At 38.0% G+C, this 15,051-nt stretch overlaps 1 protein-coding gene across 3 annotated transcripts in view; it reads left to right on the forward strand.

Moving 5' to 3' along the window:
- The window catches only part of LOC114279903 (DNA primase), a 51,395-nt gene that overhangs the window by 6,767 nt on the left and 29,577 nt on the right, over positions 1–15,051 (forward strand). For all 3 annotated transcript variants that reach the window (XM_028222188.2, XM_028222190.2, XM_028222189.2), the window contains 4 exons: positions 57–108; positions 881–1,055; positions 1,477–1,559; positions 1,885–2,097. In XM_028222188.2, coding sequence (XP_028077989.2) covers positions 57–108; positions 881–1,055; positions 1,477–1,559; positions 1,885–2,097 — 523 coding nt within the window. The remainder of the gene's footprint in view (positions 1–56; positions 109–880; positions 1,056–1,476; positions 1,560–1,884; positions 2,098–15,051) is intronic.

Raw genomic sequence — 15,051 nt, forward strand, 5'->3', positions numbered from 1 at the left:
ATTATGCTATCATTACTTTTAAAAGTTCATGTTTGTGCTGGTCCTTTTAATTTTAGGTACAAAAACATGAATCCTAGATTCCGCCACCATTATGAAGTGATTCAGGAGGTAACACATTGCCATTTTTCTGTAGATATGAGTAAAAGCAGGCACAAATACATACATATTGTCAGAACAGAGACTATATTCGAATTGGAGTTCCTTGGTTTTACATATTTTAACTTCCTCAAATGTCCTTAAGCGCTTTGTATCTGCTACTCTCTCATGCCCTTTATTGAATTTAATGGTTGGAGTTATGCAATATGATGTCTCCAAGCCAGAAAGAAACTAAATTTTCTGTAGTGGCACACTTAGTGGTTGTAATTTTTCTATTGACCCACTCTGACTACTTTGGGTTTTAAATGGAAACCAATGGCAACCAGCCAGTTGGCAGATTGGTTTACTATTCACCATATGATGTTGGTTTGATTTGAAAATAGTTAATTTAGTAGTTTGTTGAGTTGAAGGCATGCTTTTATTGGGCAACAAGCTCAATGTTTGGGGTTTAAGCCTGTTTATTTGTTAAATGGAAAAAGTAGGGGATATTAATCTCTATTTTGATACAAATGACGTGCCTAAGATAACAAACTAGCTTGTTAGTATGACGCTGTTGTCTATTGTCAAACATATATTTTGTTTCTATGGCTTATCTCTTAGTTTTGTGATATCCTAATTACCATTGAGCTTTTTGTGAGCTGAAGCTGGTCAAAATTCTTTTATTATATTGTCGTTTCTAGAAAAATACTATAGTTTGTGTGAGACCTTGGTTGTAATATTCTCTCTCTCTCTTCCAACCCCCCTCCTCCTCCTCTTCTGGATGATGAATATGAGTTTCCATCAGGGATTGCCATGCCACCTTTATTTCGATTTGGAGTTCAATAAGAGAGACAATGCTGAAAAGAATGGAGATGAGATGGTTGATCTCCTGATATCGGTTGTCTTCAATGTCTTATTTGATAAGTACTCTATTCAAGGAGAACATGACTGGATTGTAGAACTTGATTCTTCTACTGAAGGTATGATATTTTTAGTGGCTGTGTGATATGCAATCCATAACTTGTTATGTGCAATGTTCTTGAAAAGAGAGTGTGATATGCAATCCATAAAAGGAATATTTATTTAATTATTTATTTTGAAATACAAAATATCCAACAATTGTATGACTAAGCAACTAAGTCAGGCTGGCAGGCTAACACCACGTGATCAAGGTCAGTTTAATAAGGAGTCGGCCTACTAAGCTTCATGTGTGGGTTTGGGTGTGCATGTGCAGGGTGTGCAGATCTCTGTGTGTGTGAGAAAGAAACAACATGGTTTCAGATAATTGTAATAGTAATATTATACCTGTTTGCCTTGAACATAGGAATGCTGTTTCCCTTTGATATTCAAATAGAACCTTCACTTTTTTTTATTGATTCCTATGACAATGCATTTTGACAGAAAAATTTTCGCGTCATTTAATAATCCGCTTACAGAAGACTGCTTTTAAGGACAATTCACATGCTGGTGCATTTGTTGCTGAGGTGTGTCTTAACTAGATTCCTATATTCAACTTCAAAGAAGATGTGGGAATTGACTCCCTGTCCTTTTTTAAATTTTTTTTTATTGTTTATTATTCAGAACTAATATCAATTAGATATGTATTGTGATTTGAATTGATCACAATTATTGTTAATCTCCTCTGAATCAGATTTGTGAAATCATCCTATGTATATTGGCAATTATAGGCATTGTCCTTTTATTGCCTTGGAGAAAATAATGCTGCTTCGGTTGCTAGAACTTTTCTTCTTTTTTTTTTTCTTTTTTAGAAATATCAACAGCTGTCACTGTTTAAAGTCATATTGACAGGTATGTTCACGGATCTGTAGTGCAAGGGAGAGTGATGGCAGATTGGAAAAATTGCTTGTTTCAAAAGACTCAGGCTCTGCTGGTAGCCCTTGCCAGCTTTTTGTGGATACTGCTGTCTATTCTAGAAATCGCTGCTTTCGCTTACCTCTTTCATCAAAAGCCGGGAAAAATTCTATTCTTCTACCTACTGGGCGTTTTAAATGCAAGAACATGGTATGGAACTCCTTTTTATACGATGATATATATATATATATATTTTTTTTACTTTTCTGCAAATGAGTAAGACGTGTCCTATCAGAACTTGAACCCTGTCCATCCTCCTTTGGAGGTGACAGGAGATACCACTCAAGCTAAGATAGGGTGAACTTTTTCACATCAGGATGGTACTTCAATTTGGCATGTTGTCTTTTTATTTATTTATTTAATTGAGGGTTAGTTGATCCCACTCTTAGTTGCAGGAATCGTGGTAACAGGTCACGAATCTTCGTAAGAAACGCGATTTCACGTTTCTTAGAAAGAAACGTGTAGGAATCGTGTTTCTGTAGAGAGAGAAATGCGATCCCGTCCAAGATGGGAACGTTGGTGAAGAAGAACAAAAACCCTAGCTTGTTGGTCAACAAAGAGAGAGGAGAAAGAAGGTGAAGAAGAACCTGATTGTGTCTGGTATGTCCTTTGCTTCGTTTTTCTTCTTCTTTCATCACTTCGAAGGTCGTCTCTCTCTCTCTGTGTTTTTCGTCTGTCGAGTTCGTCTCTCTCTGTGGCAGATCGTCTTTCTCTCTCTCTCTCGCAGATCGTCTCTCTCTCACAGATCCTCTCCTTGTTGATCGCCATCGTCATCGTCTCTGCCTCCGTCTCCTCTGCCTTCTCTCCTCTGCCTTCGTCTCTGTTCTTCCCGATATATACGTATATATCTATATAAGATAAAACATATAAATATATTTATTATATAAGATAAAACATATAAATATATAATAAATATATATATTTAAATAAATATATATATTTAAAAAATAAAAAAACATTAATACATTATTATATATCATTAATACATTATTAATACATTAATATATTTAAAGATTTAAATATAAAATCTTTAAATAAATATATATATTTAAAAAATAAAAAAATAAAAAACATTAATACATTATTATTTAATATATATCATATATATACATATAAATATATAATAAAAAAATAAAAATATTAATATATATAATCTTTATAATATATTTACATAAAAAAAATATTAACACATACAAATATAACATATATATATATGAGTATATATTATACATATTAATAAAAAAAACACACACATATATGTAAAATAAAATAAAAATAAATTACCAATAACACATTATTTAAAAAATAATAAATAAATAAAATAATTAATGTGTATTAAAATAAAAATATTTATAATGTGTATTAAAATATATATATATATATATTACCGCTTCCCGAGGCGCTCCCAACCTAAGAAACTTTTATCGGCTCACGCTTTCACGCTCCCGCTCCCGCCCCCGCCCCCGCCCCCGCTCCCGCTTCGTGCAACTAAGATCCCACTTGATTGGTACACAAAGCTTAGTTGGGTTGGGTTTGACTATTTATTTGATTTAGGGTATTAATCTAGCAATTTCTTTGGGCTCAATACTTTTTTGGTAAATCCTTTTGACTTGATAACTTAATCATTGAACTAGTACATATTGTCTTCTTTCTTTCAATGCTTTCTCTAGATCAACCCAAGGGTTGTTTAGACACTCTTCCAAAAATATGTGCTCTTACATTTGTGTGGCAGTTGCACCTTCTTAATTTGCAACCTCTTTTTGTACAATTTAGGCCTGATGAAGAAATTTACAAAAACAACTAACAGTGTTTAAATTACATTGCTCTGGCTTTGCACTTGGGGAATCTCTTAGTGTTAGGTCATTAAGTCTTCAACTAATTTATTTGCTATATAGATGGCGTATCTGTTACTTTTTTTCCTTCAAAAGTTTTGACTTGTCAGTCAGCAAGATGAGATTCTATTACATGTTTTGGGATTAACTAGAACTCTTTCAGGTGATGTTTCTGGAGACCATTAACTCCTTGCTATAGCAGGACATGGGGATATGGGTCAATCTCGTGTGATTTTCTTGTAGTCCCTGGATGTGAGCCCTCTCTGTACCAAAAAAAAAAAAAATGTTTGTACTTGTTAATCAGCAAAGTGAGGTTTGTTGCTTGTTTTGCAATATATACTACAAGGATCTTCCATTTTTTTTAATGGAAACTGTCAATAAAGTCCTGCGCTTCCCATAAAAGTAAACCACTAACTCATATTAACAACACTGTGTTGATAGGGCTGAATCATATGTTAATAGGATTCAATAGTACTTTTATGGAAAAAGTAACTTATTGGGAATTTCCCCTTTTTTTAAATCATATTCATTATTTACCTAGAAAGCAAGTAACATGCATATGCCCTTTAAGTAACCATTGCATGTGGCAGTTTCTCAAGGAATTGCAGGCAAGAGGTGCATGATGTCATTACACCCTTCAAATGCTCACCATGCCGCTGGTGAGTGTCTCCTTGATGAAGTGGAAATCAATCTCAACATGTTTTATCCTGTCATGTTGAACATGATTGTGAACTATGTTGATGGCAACCTTATTATCACAATATAGTTGCATGGAGTCTGTCTGGCTCATCCCTAGACCACTCAACAACAGTTTGATCCACAAGAGTTCACACGCATCTTGTGCCATAGCTCTAAACTCAGCTTCTGCATTTGATCTAGCCACCACATTCTGTTTCTTACTCCTCTAAGTAACAAGATTGCCTCCCACAAAGGTTCCTATCAATTATTGACCCTGCCCAATCAGTATTTGTATAGGCTTCCACTCTGAGGTGATCATGTTTGGAAAAGTAAAGGCCCTTCTCAGGAGAAGATTTTAAGTACCTCAGAATTCTCATAGTAGCCTTTAAGTGAATTTGATGAGGAGCATGCATAAATTGGCTAACCATACTAACAGCAATAACAATATCATGATGAGTGAGATAAGTAAATGAGCTTACCCACTAGTCGCTGATAACTCCCCGTATCAACAGTTGTTCCTCCTTCATCATCACCAAGTTTCTGATTAGGTTTCAGTGGGTATCACAAGCCTTGCATCCAAGCATCCTTGTATCCTTCAAAAGGTCAAGAACATATTTCGTTTGTTAGATAAAAATCCCATTCTTGGAGCAAGCAACTTCAATTCTCAAAAAATACTTCAAGTTTCCCAAGTCTTTAATTTCAAACTCATTAGCTAAATATTTCTTCAACAGGGTTATTTCCTCACTATCATCGCCTGTAAGCACTATGTTATCCACATAAACAATGAGAGTTGTAGACTTACCACGTGAGGAATGCTTCACAAACAAAGTGTGATCTGCCTAACTCTGTTTGAAACCATATTTAAGCATAGCCTGAGTGAATTTCTCAAACCAAGCCCTTGGAGATTGTTTGAGACTATATAACAATTTTCGAAGCCTGCATACTTTACCCTCTGTCTGATGATCCTCAAAATTAGGAGGAATGTCCATATATATCTCTTCTTCTAGATCACCATGTAAGAAAGCATTCTTTATATAACTGATGAAGTGACCAATCTAAATTAGCCACTAGAGAGAAAAGTATTCTGACTGAATTCATCTTAGCCATTGGTGCAAAAGTCTTCTGATAGTCTACTCCATAAGTCTGAGTGGCGCCTTTTTCCATAAGTCGAGCCTTGTAACACTCAATGGAACTATCTGCTTTGTGCTTCATAGTATACACCCATTTGCATCCCACTAGTAGTTTGCCCTTAGGTAACTTAGGGGTTGTTTGGGATGTTCTAAATAAGTGCACTTTTTGACTTTTTGGACTAAAAAGTTGAGGAAAAAAATATGGGTGTTTGGGTTAACTTTTTGACTTTTTTATGGAAAAATGTGTATTAAAAAATTATATGAATTAGTGTGTAGGGAAAAATTAGGATTGGGAGTTGTGCAACTGTACTTTTTGACTTTTGGTGTATAGTGATAACTTTTTGACTTTTTGAGTAACTTTTTGGACACATGCCAAACTTGGCTTTAGTTAATTCCCAAGTGCCATTCTTACGAAGTGCTTTCATTTCTTCAATCATGATAAGTTTCCATTCAGAGGTAGCGAGAGCATCCTGAAAATGGTTAGGAATACTAATAGAGGAAATATTTGACACAAAGGCTCTATAAGAGGAAGACAAATGAGAGTAGGACACAAAGTTTGAAATAGGATGTTGAATACAAAATCTCACACCATTTCTCTTGGCAATAGGAATATCAAGATCAGTAGTGTCAGGAATAGTAATATCAGTAGACTCAAGAGAAACAAGAGGTTCAAAGTTACCTGGACTCTTATCAAAAGCAAGAGATGGCAGCGGGTGAGTAGAAATGGTCTCTTATATCAAAGTAACTTTTTGTCTGTCTTTGCCCCTGACATAAACTTGCCCTTCCGTGTCCTTGGTGGCATTGAGGGAGCTTCTATATACACATACCCTTTCCTCTCTATACAAATCCTTCTCAATACACACTAAAAAAATAAATCCTAATATATTTGACTCACTACACACACCTATCATTCCACATATACCCCAAAATGTAAATCACACACACACACACCCGTCTGTCACCCCTCACACACACACGGGAGCTTCTATATACACACACCTAATCCCCTCAATACACACACTTAATGATATTTAATTTTATTACAATTTTATCCCTAAGTGAAATTACTATTTTAGACACCATTGTTAATTGAAAACATCTCAATGCACACCTCAGAGTTCACATCTATTGCATCGTGTGTGTAGCTTGTTCCACTGGTTTGGCATGCTTATTTGAAAATGGAAGGAGAACCAGTGAACCAGTGTCATTCATTGCTTCTTCCAAGTTCATTGAGCTAGAAGTGAAACCAAAGGGCTTTGGCATTTCCGTAGGGAAAACATCATTGTTATGGAGGATTTGCCTTCTGAAAATCAACATATAAGTGTTCATGTGAAGCAGAGCGAAGGAAATGTGAGTTTAATTTTTTTTTTTTTTTTCCAGCGTCGTTCAGATAACCAGAGCCGAATTGTGTTATTTGATTCGGAAAGCTACTACCGAAATAATCATGTATTTTCGGAAGTTGATGTCCGAACAAAGTAATAAATTTCGGAAGTTGTTGTCCGAACAATGTATTTAAATTCGGAAGTTGTTGTCCGAACAAAGTTAACTTTTACAACGTTCAACTTCCGAATTTTGAAAAAAAATTCGGACAACTACTTCCGAATGAAGTAAATTTTTTTTTTCCATTTTATATTCCAAATTTGCAAACTGCATACCAAATTTACAGTTTCAAATTGCAAATTAATCTTTATAATGCCATTAAAAATTTGTAATGTTATACAAAACATGCAGGAATATGTGTTAACTCAAGGAAGTCAGGTTTCCGCGGATTTTGTGTTAGATTACACCACTCAATTCACAACTGAACAGGTTCAGTCTACGAAATTATAACGATTATGTTTTGAATTGCTCATGGATATGTCAAAGAGCATGGTTCGGCCAAAAGAAATCCTAGTAACCTTGAAACAGCGAGATGCCCTCAATGTAAGCACACTCAAAACCATTTACAATGTACGCCATCGAAACAGGGTGGTACAGAGAGCTGGAAGATCAGAGATACAATGTACGCCATCAACGACCATTGTTACCATTCCATTCTAATAATAAAATGTCATTACAATGTCATTACAAAAGACGTGTATGCCTACGACTGTATGTCACGAATCAGCTGTATGCCTACGCCTAGGCCTACGACTGTATGTCAATGTCGAAGATAGAAAGCGACCTCCAGCAGAACTAGGTCCAACTTCGTCAATGTGCTGACCTTCAAGAACATGTGTCATACTCTCGATAGCCTGGTAAAGTCGATAAGGATGGCGAATCCCCTCCTGATAACCAGCGTCAATAATAGGATGTGAAATCTGCAGTGCATGTGCAATATGCTGCATTTGAAAAGAATATCACATTTTAGGGAACATATCAGGAAAAAAAAAAAAAGTAAGTTACATATGCATAAGAGAGGATAATAGATTACATCCGCATAGTCGCTGAAATCCTGATGGTCATGGACACGCGGTTCATCAGTGTGCTCGACATATAGGTGCGTGATATTCTTATACCAATCCATGTAACCCGGTACACATTGCCAAGGCTGACGAACTGGTGTGCTCTTCCGTTGCTCAGATAACACGTGGTTATCCCAAGCCTCCCAGATCCTATCCAAGTATCTGTACATGACTCTATATCGTGCAGATATGTTGCCTCGCGCACCACGACTGGGAGCTAGCGGTGCATCTGGGATGGTTTGAACCCTGCCAAACTGCCTCAAAACTCTATCTGGATGATAGGGTTCGACAACGTCTAACCCTATCATGGATGCCGGTCTCTGCAGCTGTGGTATGGATCCCAAATAATCTGTAAACGTAAAGTGTTTTTGCATTAAAGTACATAAAGGGTAAGATAAATGGAAGTTTTAAAATTATCGCAGGATGAGTAAACTTACATCAGTAGCTACTAAACTGTCAAGCTCGGCTCGAAAAGATTTCAAATGGTCAATGGAGGAACCCGCCTCTCTCCTAGATGCCCAATGGTACACGTGTGGCATGCCTTCATTGTAGCCCATGTTCTGATGAGGTCGGAATGCTCGGAAGTGCTCATAAATCCACGCCTCCAAAAGAGTCATATAACCACCCATCTGCTTAACCCCAGACCGGCTAGCAAACCCCAACTGTCTATATAAAAATACTAATGCAGCAGCACTCTAGGCATAAGTATGTATGGATCCCAAATCCATCAACAAGCCGAGGTAAACAACGGGAACCCTGCCGCCACTCTTGTCACTGAAGAGTGTACATCCCAACAGAAACAACAAATAAGCTCTTGCAGCGCACTGTATAGCCTCCTCGGGGTCTGAATCTGTGACACCAGCAAACTGACTTCGCAACCATTCAAGCCTGACTGAATTGCCACCAGCAGAAGAAACCTCTTCATGTGCTGCACGTTCAGTAATCCCCAAGCCATAAATGAGTAATGTAACTCCATGATGATCTGTCACATCTGGTATGCTGACTGATTTGCCTACAATGGGAAGGCCAAGAATAGTGCCAACATCATCCAGGGTCAAGGTCATCTCACCAACTGTCATGTGAAATGTGTTCGTCTCAGGTTGCTATCTCTCAACAAAACTGGAGATTAGAAGCTTGTTGACGAACCGATAAGTGCAACGAGTTAATTGTGACAGTCCAGACTGCTCAATAATGGCTTTGAATCTGGTGTTGTTCTCTACTAACCACCATGGCCATGCAAGGATCTTGGAAGAGTGATTATGACACTTTAGGGGCCCTCGTTCCTACAACACAAATGATATCTCATTACAAACTACCATACAACACACACACAAAAACAAAAAAACTCATATACAAATGAATGTTTACCTCCCCGTGCCAAATAGCTGCAGCCACATGACTATTGAAACTCCGCAGTATTGACGGATCAGTCGGTCCACCTGGAAAAGCATGAGTAAGGTACTCTTCCTGGACAGGAGGAGAATCAGGTAAAGAGGTATCCTCCACAGCAATGTCAGGCATATCATAACCTTCAACTCGTCTTTGGCTTCGGCCCCCACTTTGACTGGTACTGGGAATATCATATTCTACCGAAACTGGATCACGACCTCGACCACGACCTTGACCTCGTCCTCGCGCACGCCTTTGTCCCCGTTCATGGTCTACATCCAATTCACGACGTCGTCTATTTGAAGCAGTAGGTGGGACACGTTGTTGATATTCAGAATCCATATTATCTGCAAAAAATACTAAGTGTGTGTAATGAGTGTGCGTAAATAAACAGAGTGTGTAAAATTAATGAGAGTGTTTTAAATTATAAGTGTGTGTGTGTAAAATTAATGAGAGTGTGTAATGAGTGTGTGTGTAAATAATAAGTGTTTTAAATTATAATGAGAGAGTGTGTAAAATTAATGAGTGTGTGTAATCATTTATTAATAAGTGTAATCTCATTAATTTGTGTAAAATTAATGAGAGTGTGTGTAAAATTAATAAGTGAACGGGGACAAGGGCGTGCGCGAGGACGAGGTCAAGGTCGTGGTCGAGGTCGTGATCCAGTTTCGGTAGAATATGATATTCCCAGTGCCAGTCAAAGTGGGGGCCGAAGCCAAAGACGAGTTGAAGGCTATGATATGCCTGACATTGCTGTGGAGGATACCTTTTTACCTGATTCTCCTCCTGTCCAGGAAGAGTACCTTACTCATGCTTTTCTAGGTGGACTGACTGATCCGTCAATACTGCGGAGTTTCAATAGTCATGTGGCTGCAGCTATTTGGCACGGGGAGGTAAACATTCATTTGTATATGAGTTTTTTTGTTTTTGTGTGTGTGTTGTATGGTAGTTTGTAATGAGATATCATTTGTGTTGTAGGAACGAGGGCCCCTAAAGTGTCATAATCACTCTTCCAAGATCCTTGCATGGCCATGGTGGTTAGTAGAGAACAACACCAGATTCAAAGCCATTATTGAGCAGTCTGGACTGTCACAATTAGCTCGTTGCACTTATCGGTTCGTCAACAAGCTTCTAATCTCCAGTTTTGTTGAGAGATGGCAACCTGAGACGAACACATTTCACATGACAGTTGGTGAGATGACCTTGACCCTGGATGATGTTGGCACTATTCTTGGCCTTCCCATTGTAGGCAAATCAGTCAGCATACCAGATGTGACAGATTATCATGGAGTTACATTACTCATTTATGGCTTGGGGATTACTGAACGTGCAGCACATGAAGAGGTTTCTTCTGTTGGTGGCAATTCAGTCAGGCTTGAATGGTTGCGAAGTCAGTTTGCTGGTGTCACAGATTCAGACCCCGAGGAGGCTATACAGTGCGCTGCAAGAGCTTATTTGTTGTTTCTGTTGGGATGTACACTCTTCAGTGACAAGAGTGGCGGCAGGGTTCTCGTTGTTTACCTCGGCTTGTTGATGGATTTGGGATCCATATATACTTATGCCTGGGGTGCTGCTGCATTAGCATTTTTATATAGACAGTTGGGGTTTGCTAGCCGGTCTGGGGTTAAGCAGATGGGTGGTTATATGACTCTTTTGGAGGCGTGGATTTATGAGCACTTCCGAGCATTCCGACCTCATCAGAACATGGGCTACAATGAAGGCATGCCACACGTGTACCATTGGGCATCTAGGAGAGAGGCGGGTTCCTCCATTGACCATTTGAAATCTTTTCGAGCCGAGCTTGACAGTTTAGTAGCTACTGATGTAAGTTTACTCATCCTGCGATAATTTTAAAACTTCCATTTATCTTACCCTTTATGTACTTCAATGCAAAAACACTTTACGTTTACAGATTATTTGGGATCCATACCACAGCTGCAGAGACCGGCATCCATGATAGGGTTAGACGTTGTCGAACCCTATCATCCAGATAGAGTTTTGAGGCAGTTTGGCAGGGTTCAAACCATCCCAGATGCACCGCTAGCTCCCAGTCGTGGTGCGCGAGGCAACATATCTGCATGATATAGAGTCATGTACAGATACTTGGATAAGATCTGGGAGGCTTGGGATAACCACGTGTTATCTGAGCAACGGAGGAGCGCACCAGTTCGTCAGCCTTGGCAATGTGTACCGGGTTACATGGATTGGTATAAGAATATCACGCACCTATATGTCGAGCACACTGATGAACCGCGTGTCCATGACCATCAGGATTTCAGCAAATATGCGGATGTAATCTATTATCCTCTCTTATGCATATGTAACTTACTTTTTTTTTTTTTTTTTTTTTTCTGATATGTTCCCTAAAATGTGATATTCTTTTCAAATGCAGCGTATTGCACATGCACTGCAGATTTCACATCCTATTATTGACGCTGGTTATCAGGAGGGGATTCGCCATCCTTATCGACTTTACCAGGCTATCGAGAGTATGACACATGTTCTTGAAGGTCAGCACATTGACGAAGTTGGACCTAGTTCTGCTGGAGGTCACTTTCTATCTTCGACATTGACATACAGTCGTAGGCCTAGGCGTAGGCATACAGCTAATTCGTGACATACAGTCGTAGGCATACACGTCTTTTGTAATGACATTTTATTATTAGAATGGAATGGTAACAATGGTCGTTGATGGCGTACATTGTATCTCTGATCTTCCAGCTCTCTGTACCACCCTGTTTCGATGGCGTACATTGTAAATGGTTTTAAGTGTGCTTACATTGAGGGCATCTCGCTGTTTCAAGGTTACTAGGATTTCTTTTGGCCGAACCATGCTGTTTGACATATCCATGAGCAATTCGAAACATAATCGTTATAATTTCGTAGACTGAACTTGTTCAGTTGTGAATTGAGTGGTGTAATCTAACACAAAATCTGCGCAAACCTGACTTCCTGGAGTTGACACATATTCCTGCATGTTTTGTATAACATTACAAATTTTTAATGGCATTATAAAGATTAATTTGCAATTTGAAACTGTAAATTTGGTATGCAGTTTGCAAATTTAGAATATAAAATGGAAAAAAAAAAATTTTACTTCATTCGGAAGTAGTTGTCTAATTTTTTTTTCAAAATTCGGAAGTTGAATGTTGTAAAAGTTAACTTTGTTCGGACAACAACTTCCGAATTTAAATACATTGTTCGGACAACAACTTCCGAAATTTATTACTTTGTTCGGACATCAACTTCCGAAAATACATGATTATTTCGGTAGTAGATTTCCGAATCAAATAACACAATTCGGCTCTGGTTATCCGAACGACGCTGGAAAAAAAAAATTAAACTCACATTTCCTTCGCTCTGCTTCACACGAACACTTATATGTTGATTTTCACAAGGCAAATCCTCTATAACAATGATGTTTTCCCTACGGAAATGCCAAAGCCCTTTGGTTTCACTTCTAGCTCAATGAACTTGGAAGAAGCTATGAATGACACTGGTTCTCAATCCTCAATGGTTCACTGGTTCTCCTTTCATTTTCAAATAAGCATGCCAAACCAGTGGAACAAGCTACACACACGATGCAACAGATGTGAACTCTGAGGTGTGCATTGAGATGTTTTCAATTAACAATGGTGTCTAAAATAGTAATTTCACTTAGGGATAAAATTGTAATAAAATTAATTAGGTGTGTGTATATAGAAGCTCCCTGGCATTGGATTCTCTAGTCCCAGTAATAGGTGGTGCAGGAACAACTGGTTCCACCATAAGAGCAACAGGGACAACATAAATCTATTCACACCAAGGCTCCTCCTGAAGGGATAACTGTGACACCGGAGAAGAAAGAAGTAGGACTGAGATTCAAAGAAGGTGACATCCATGGATACAAATCATTTATGAGGGTGATAACATTTATACCCCTTTTGAGTAGGCCGAGAAAAACACCCTTGAGAAAGCGAGGGTCTAACTTACCACAAGTAGAAGAATGATTGTGGACAAAACAGACACAACCAAATATTTTAGGGGGAGTGGAAAACAAAGACTCTGAACCGAGGACTTGAAGTGGAGCTTGTTTTTGCAAAACCTGAGTAGGAAGATGATTAATGAGATAGGCTACGGTGAGAACGACCTCGCCTCAGTAGGACCAAGGCACACTCATAGAAAAATACATGTAGTGAGCCATATCAAGAAGATGACGATTCTTGCGCTCTGCAACTCCATTTTGTTGAGGGGTATTGGTACAAGATGTCTAATGTATAATGCCATGAGTGGAAAAATAGTTCTCTAAGCCCAAATCGATGTATTCACCCCCATTATCAGAACGCAAGATTTTGACAATTGCCTCAAAGTGAGTACAAATTATTTTATGAAAATTTTGAAACATAGAGAAAGCCTCACTTTTTTCTTTCATGAGATAAACCCAAGTAGTACGAGAAAAATCATTGATAAAGGTCACAAACCTTCTATGACCTTTTAAAGACACAACACGAGATGGATCCCACACATCAGAATGTATTAAAGAAAAAGGGGCTAAATTTTTATTAAGACTTGGAGCAAAAGAAGTTTAGTGTTGTTTGCCAAGTTGACATGACTCACAAAAAAATTCAGACACATTGGGCTTGTTTGGTTTGATTTTGGGAGATGAGTTTGGGAGATAAAAAGTACGAAAAGTTGTTTGGTTTGGTTTTTTTGGAAAGATGTTTTGGAAAATTATTTTGAGAGAGTTTTGGAAAAAGTGAATGATTTGATGTGTATGAGAGAGAGATTTGTTTGGAAAACTTGTTTGGTTTACAAGTTTTAGGAAATTTTTTTAGAAAAATTTGTTTGGTTTGAGTTTTTCTGAAAACTCATTTGTAGAGAAATTTTCCCAAAAATTTTTGGGAAATTCAAACCAAACGAACCCATTATTGTTTGTAAAAACAGACGAAAATAAATGCCTAAGTAAATGAAAAAAAAGGATGCCCAAGGCGCCGATGCCACAGTCATAATCCTCCTTGGTGGTTGGGAACTGGATGGAATGATGAGTAAAGCTAGTTCGGCTAATCTAAGAAATAGAGATAATTTTCTGCACTATCACTGCCAATTGTTCTCGTGACAAGGTCATGAAAAAGACAATGATTAGGAAAAAATGTCACGCTATAGTTCAAATCTTAGTTGCAGGAATCGTATCGTGCAACTAGGTGGCGATTCTCAGTAAGAATCGCGATTCCGCGATCCCTAGAAAGAAACGTGCAAGAATCACGTTGTTGTGGAGAGAGAAACGCGATTCAGTCCAAGATGGGATCGTAAAGGGGAGAGAGAGTGAGAGAGAGAGAAACCCTAACCTTCGACGTCGACATGAGAGGAGAAAGGGCTTTGATCTTCTTCGTCACTCTCGCGATCGTCTTCGTCACTCTCTCGATCGTTTTCGTCACTTTCTCGATCGTCATCGTCTTCGTCACTCTCTCTGTGCTTCTCTCTCTTCGTCTCCGCTTCTCTCCCTCTTCACCTCTGTTCGTTGTTCTCTTCACTCTCTCTTCGTCTAGATCATATATAATATATATAATTTATCATATATAATATATATAATAAATATAATTTATCAAATATTATATATGTAATAAAAAAATATTTAATTATTATTTCTTAAAA

The sequence above is a fragment of the Camellia sinensis genome, chromosome 1, assembly GCF_055761805.1.
Source record: "Camellia sinensis isolate YWXY chromosome 1, ASM5576180v1, whole genome shotgun sequence".
In the NCBI taxonomy this organism is placed as follows: domain Eukaryota; kingdom Viridiplantae; phylum Streptophyta; class Magnoliopsida; order Ericales; family Theaceae; genus Camellia; species Camellia sinensis.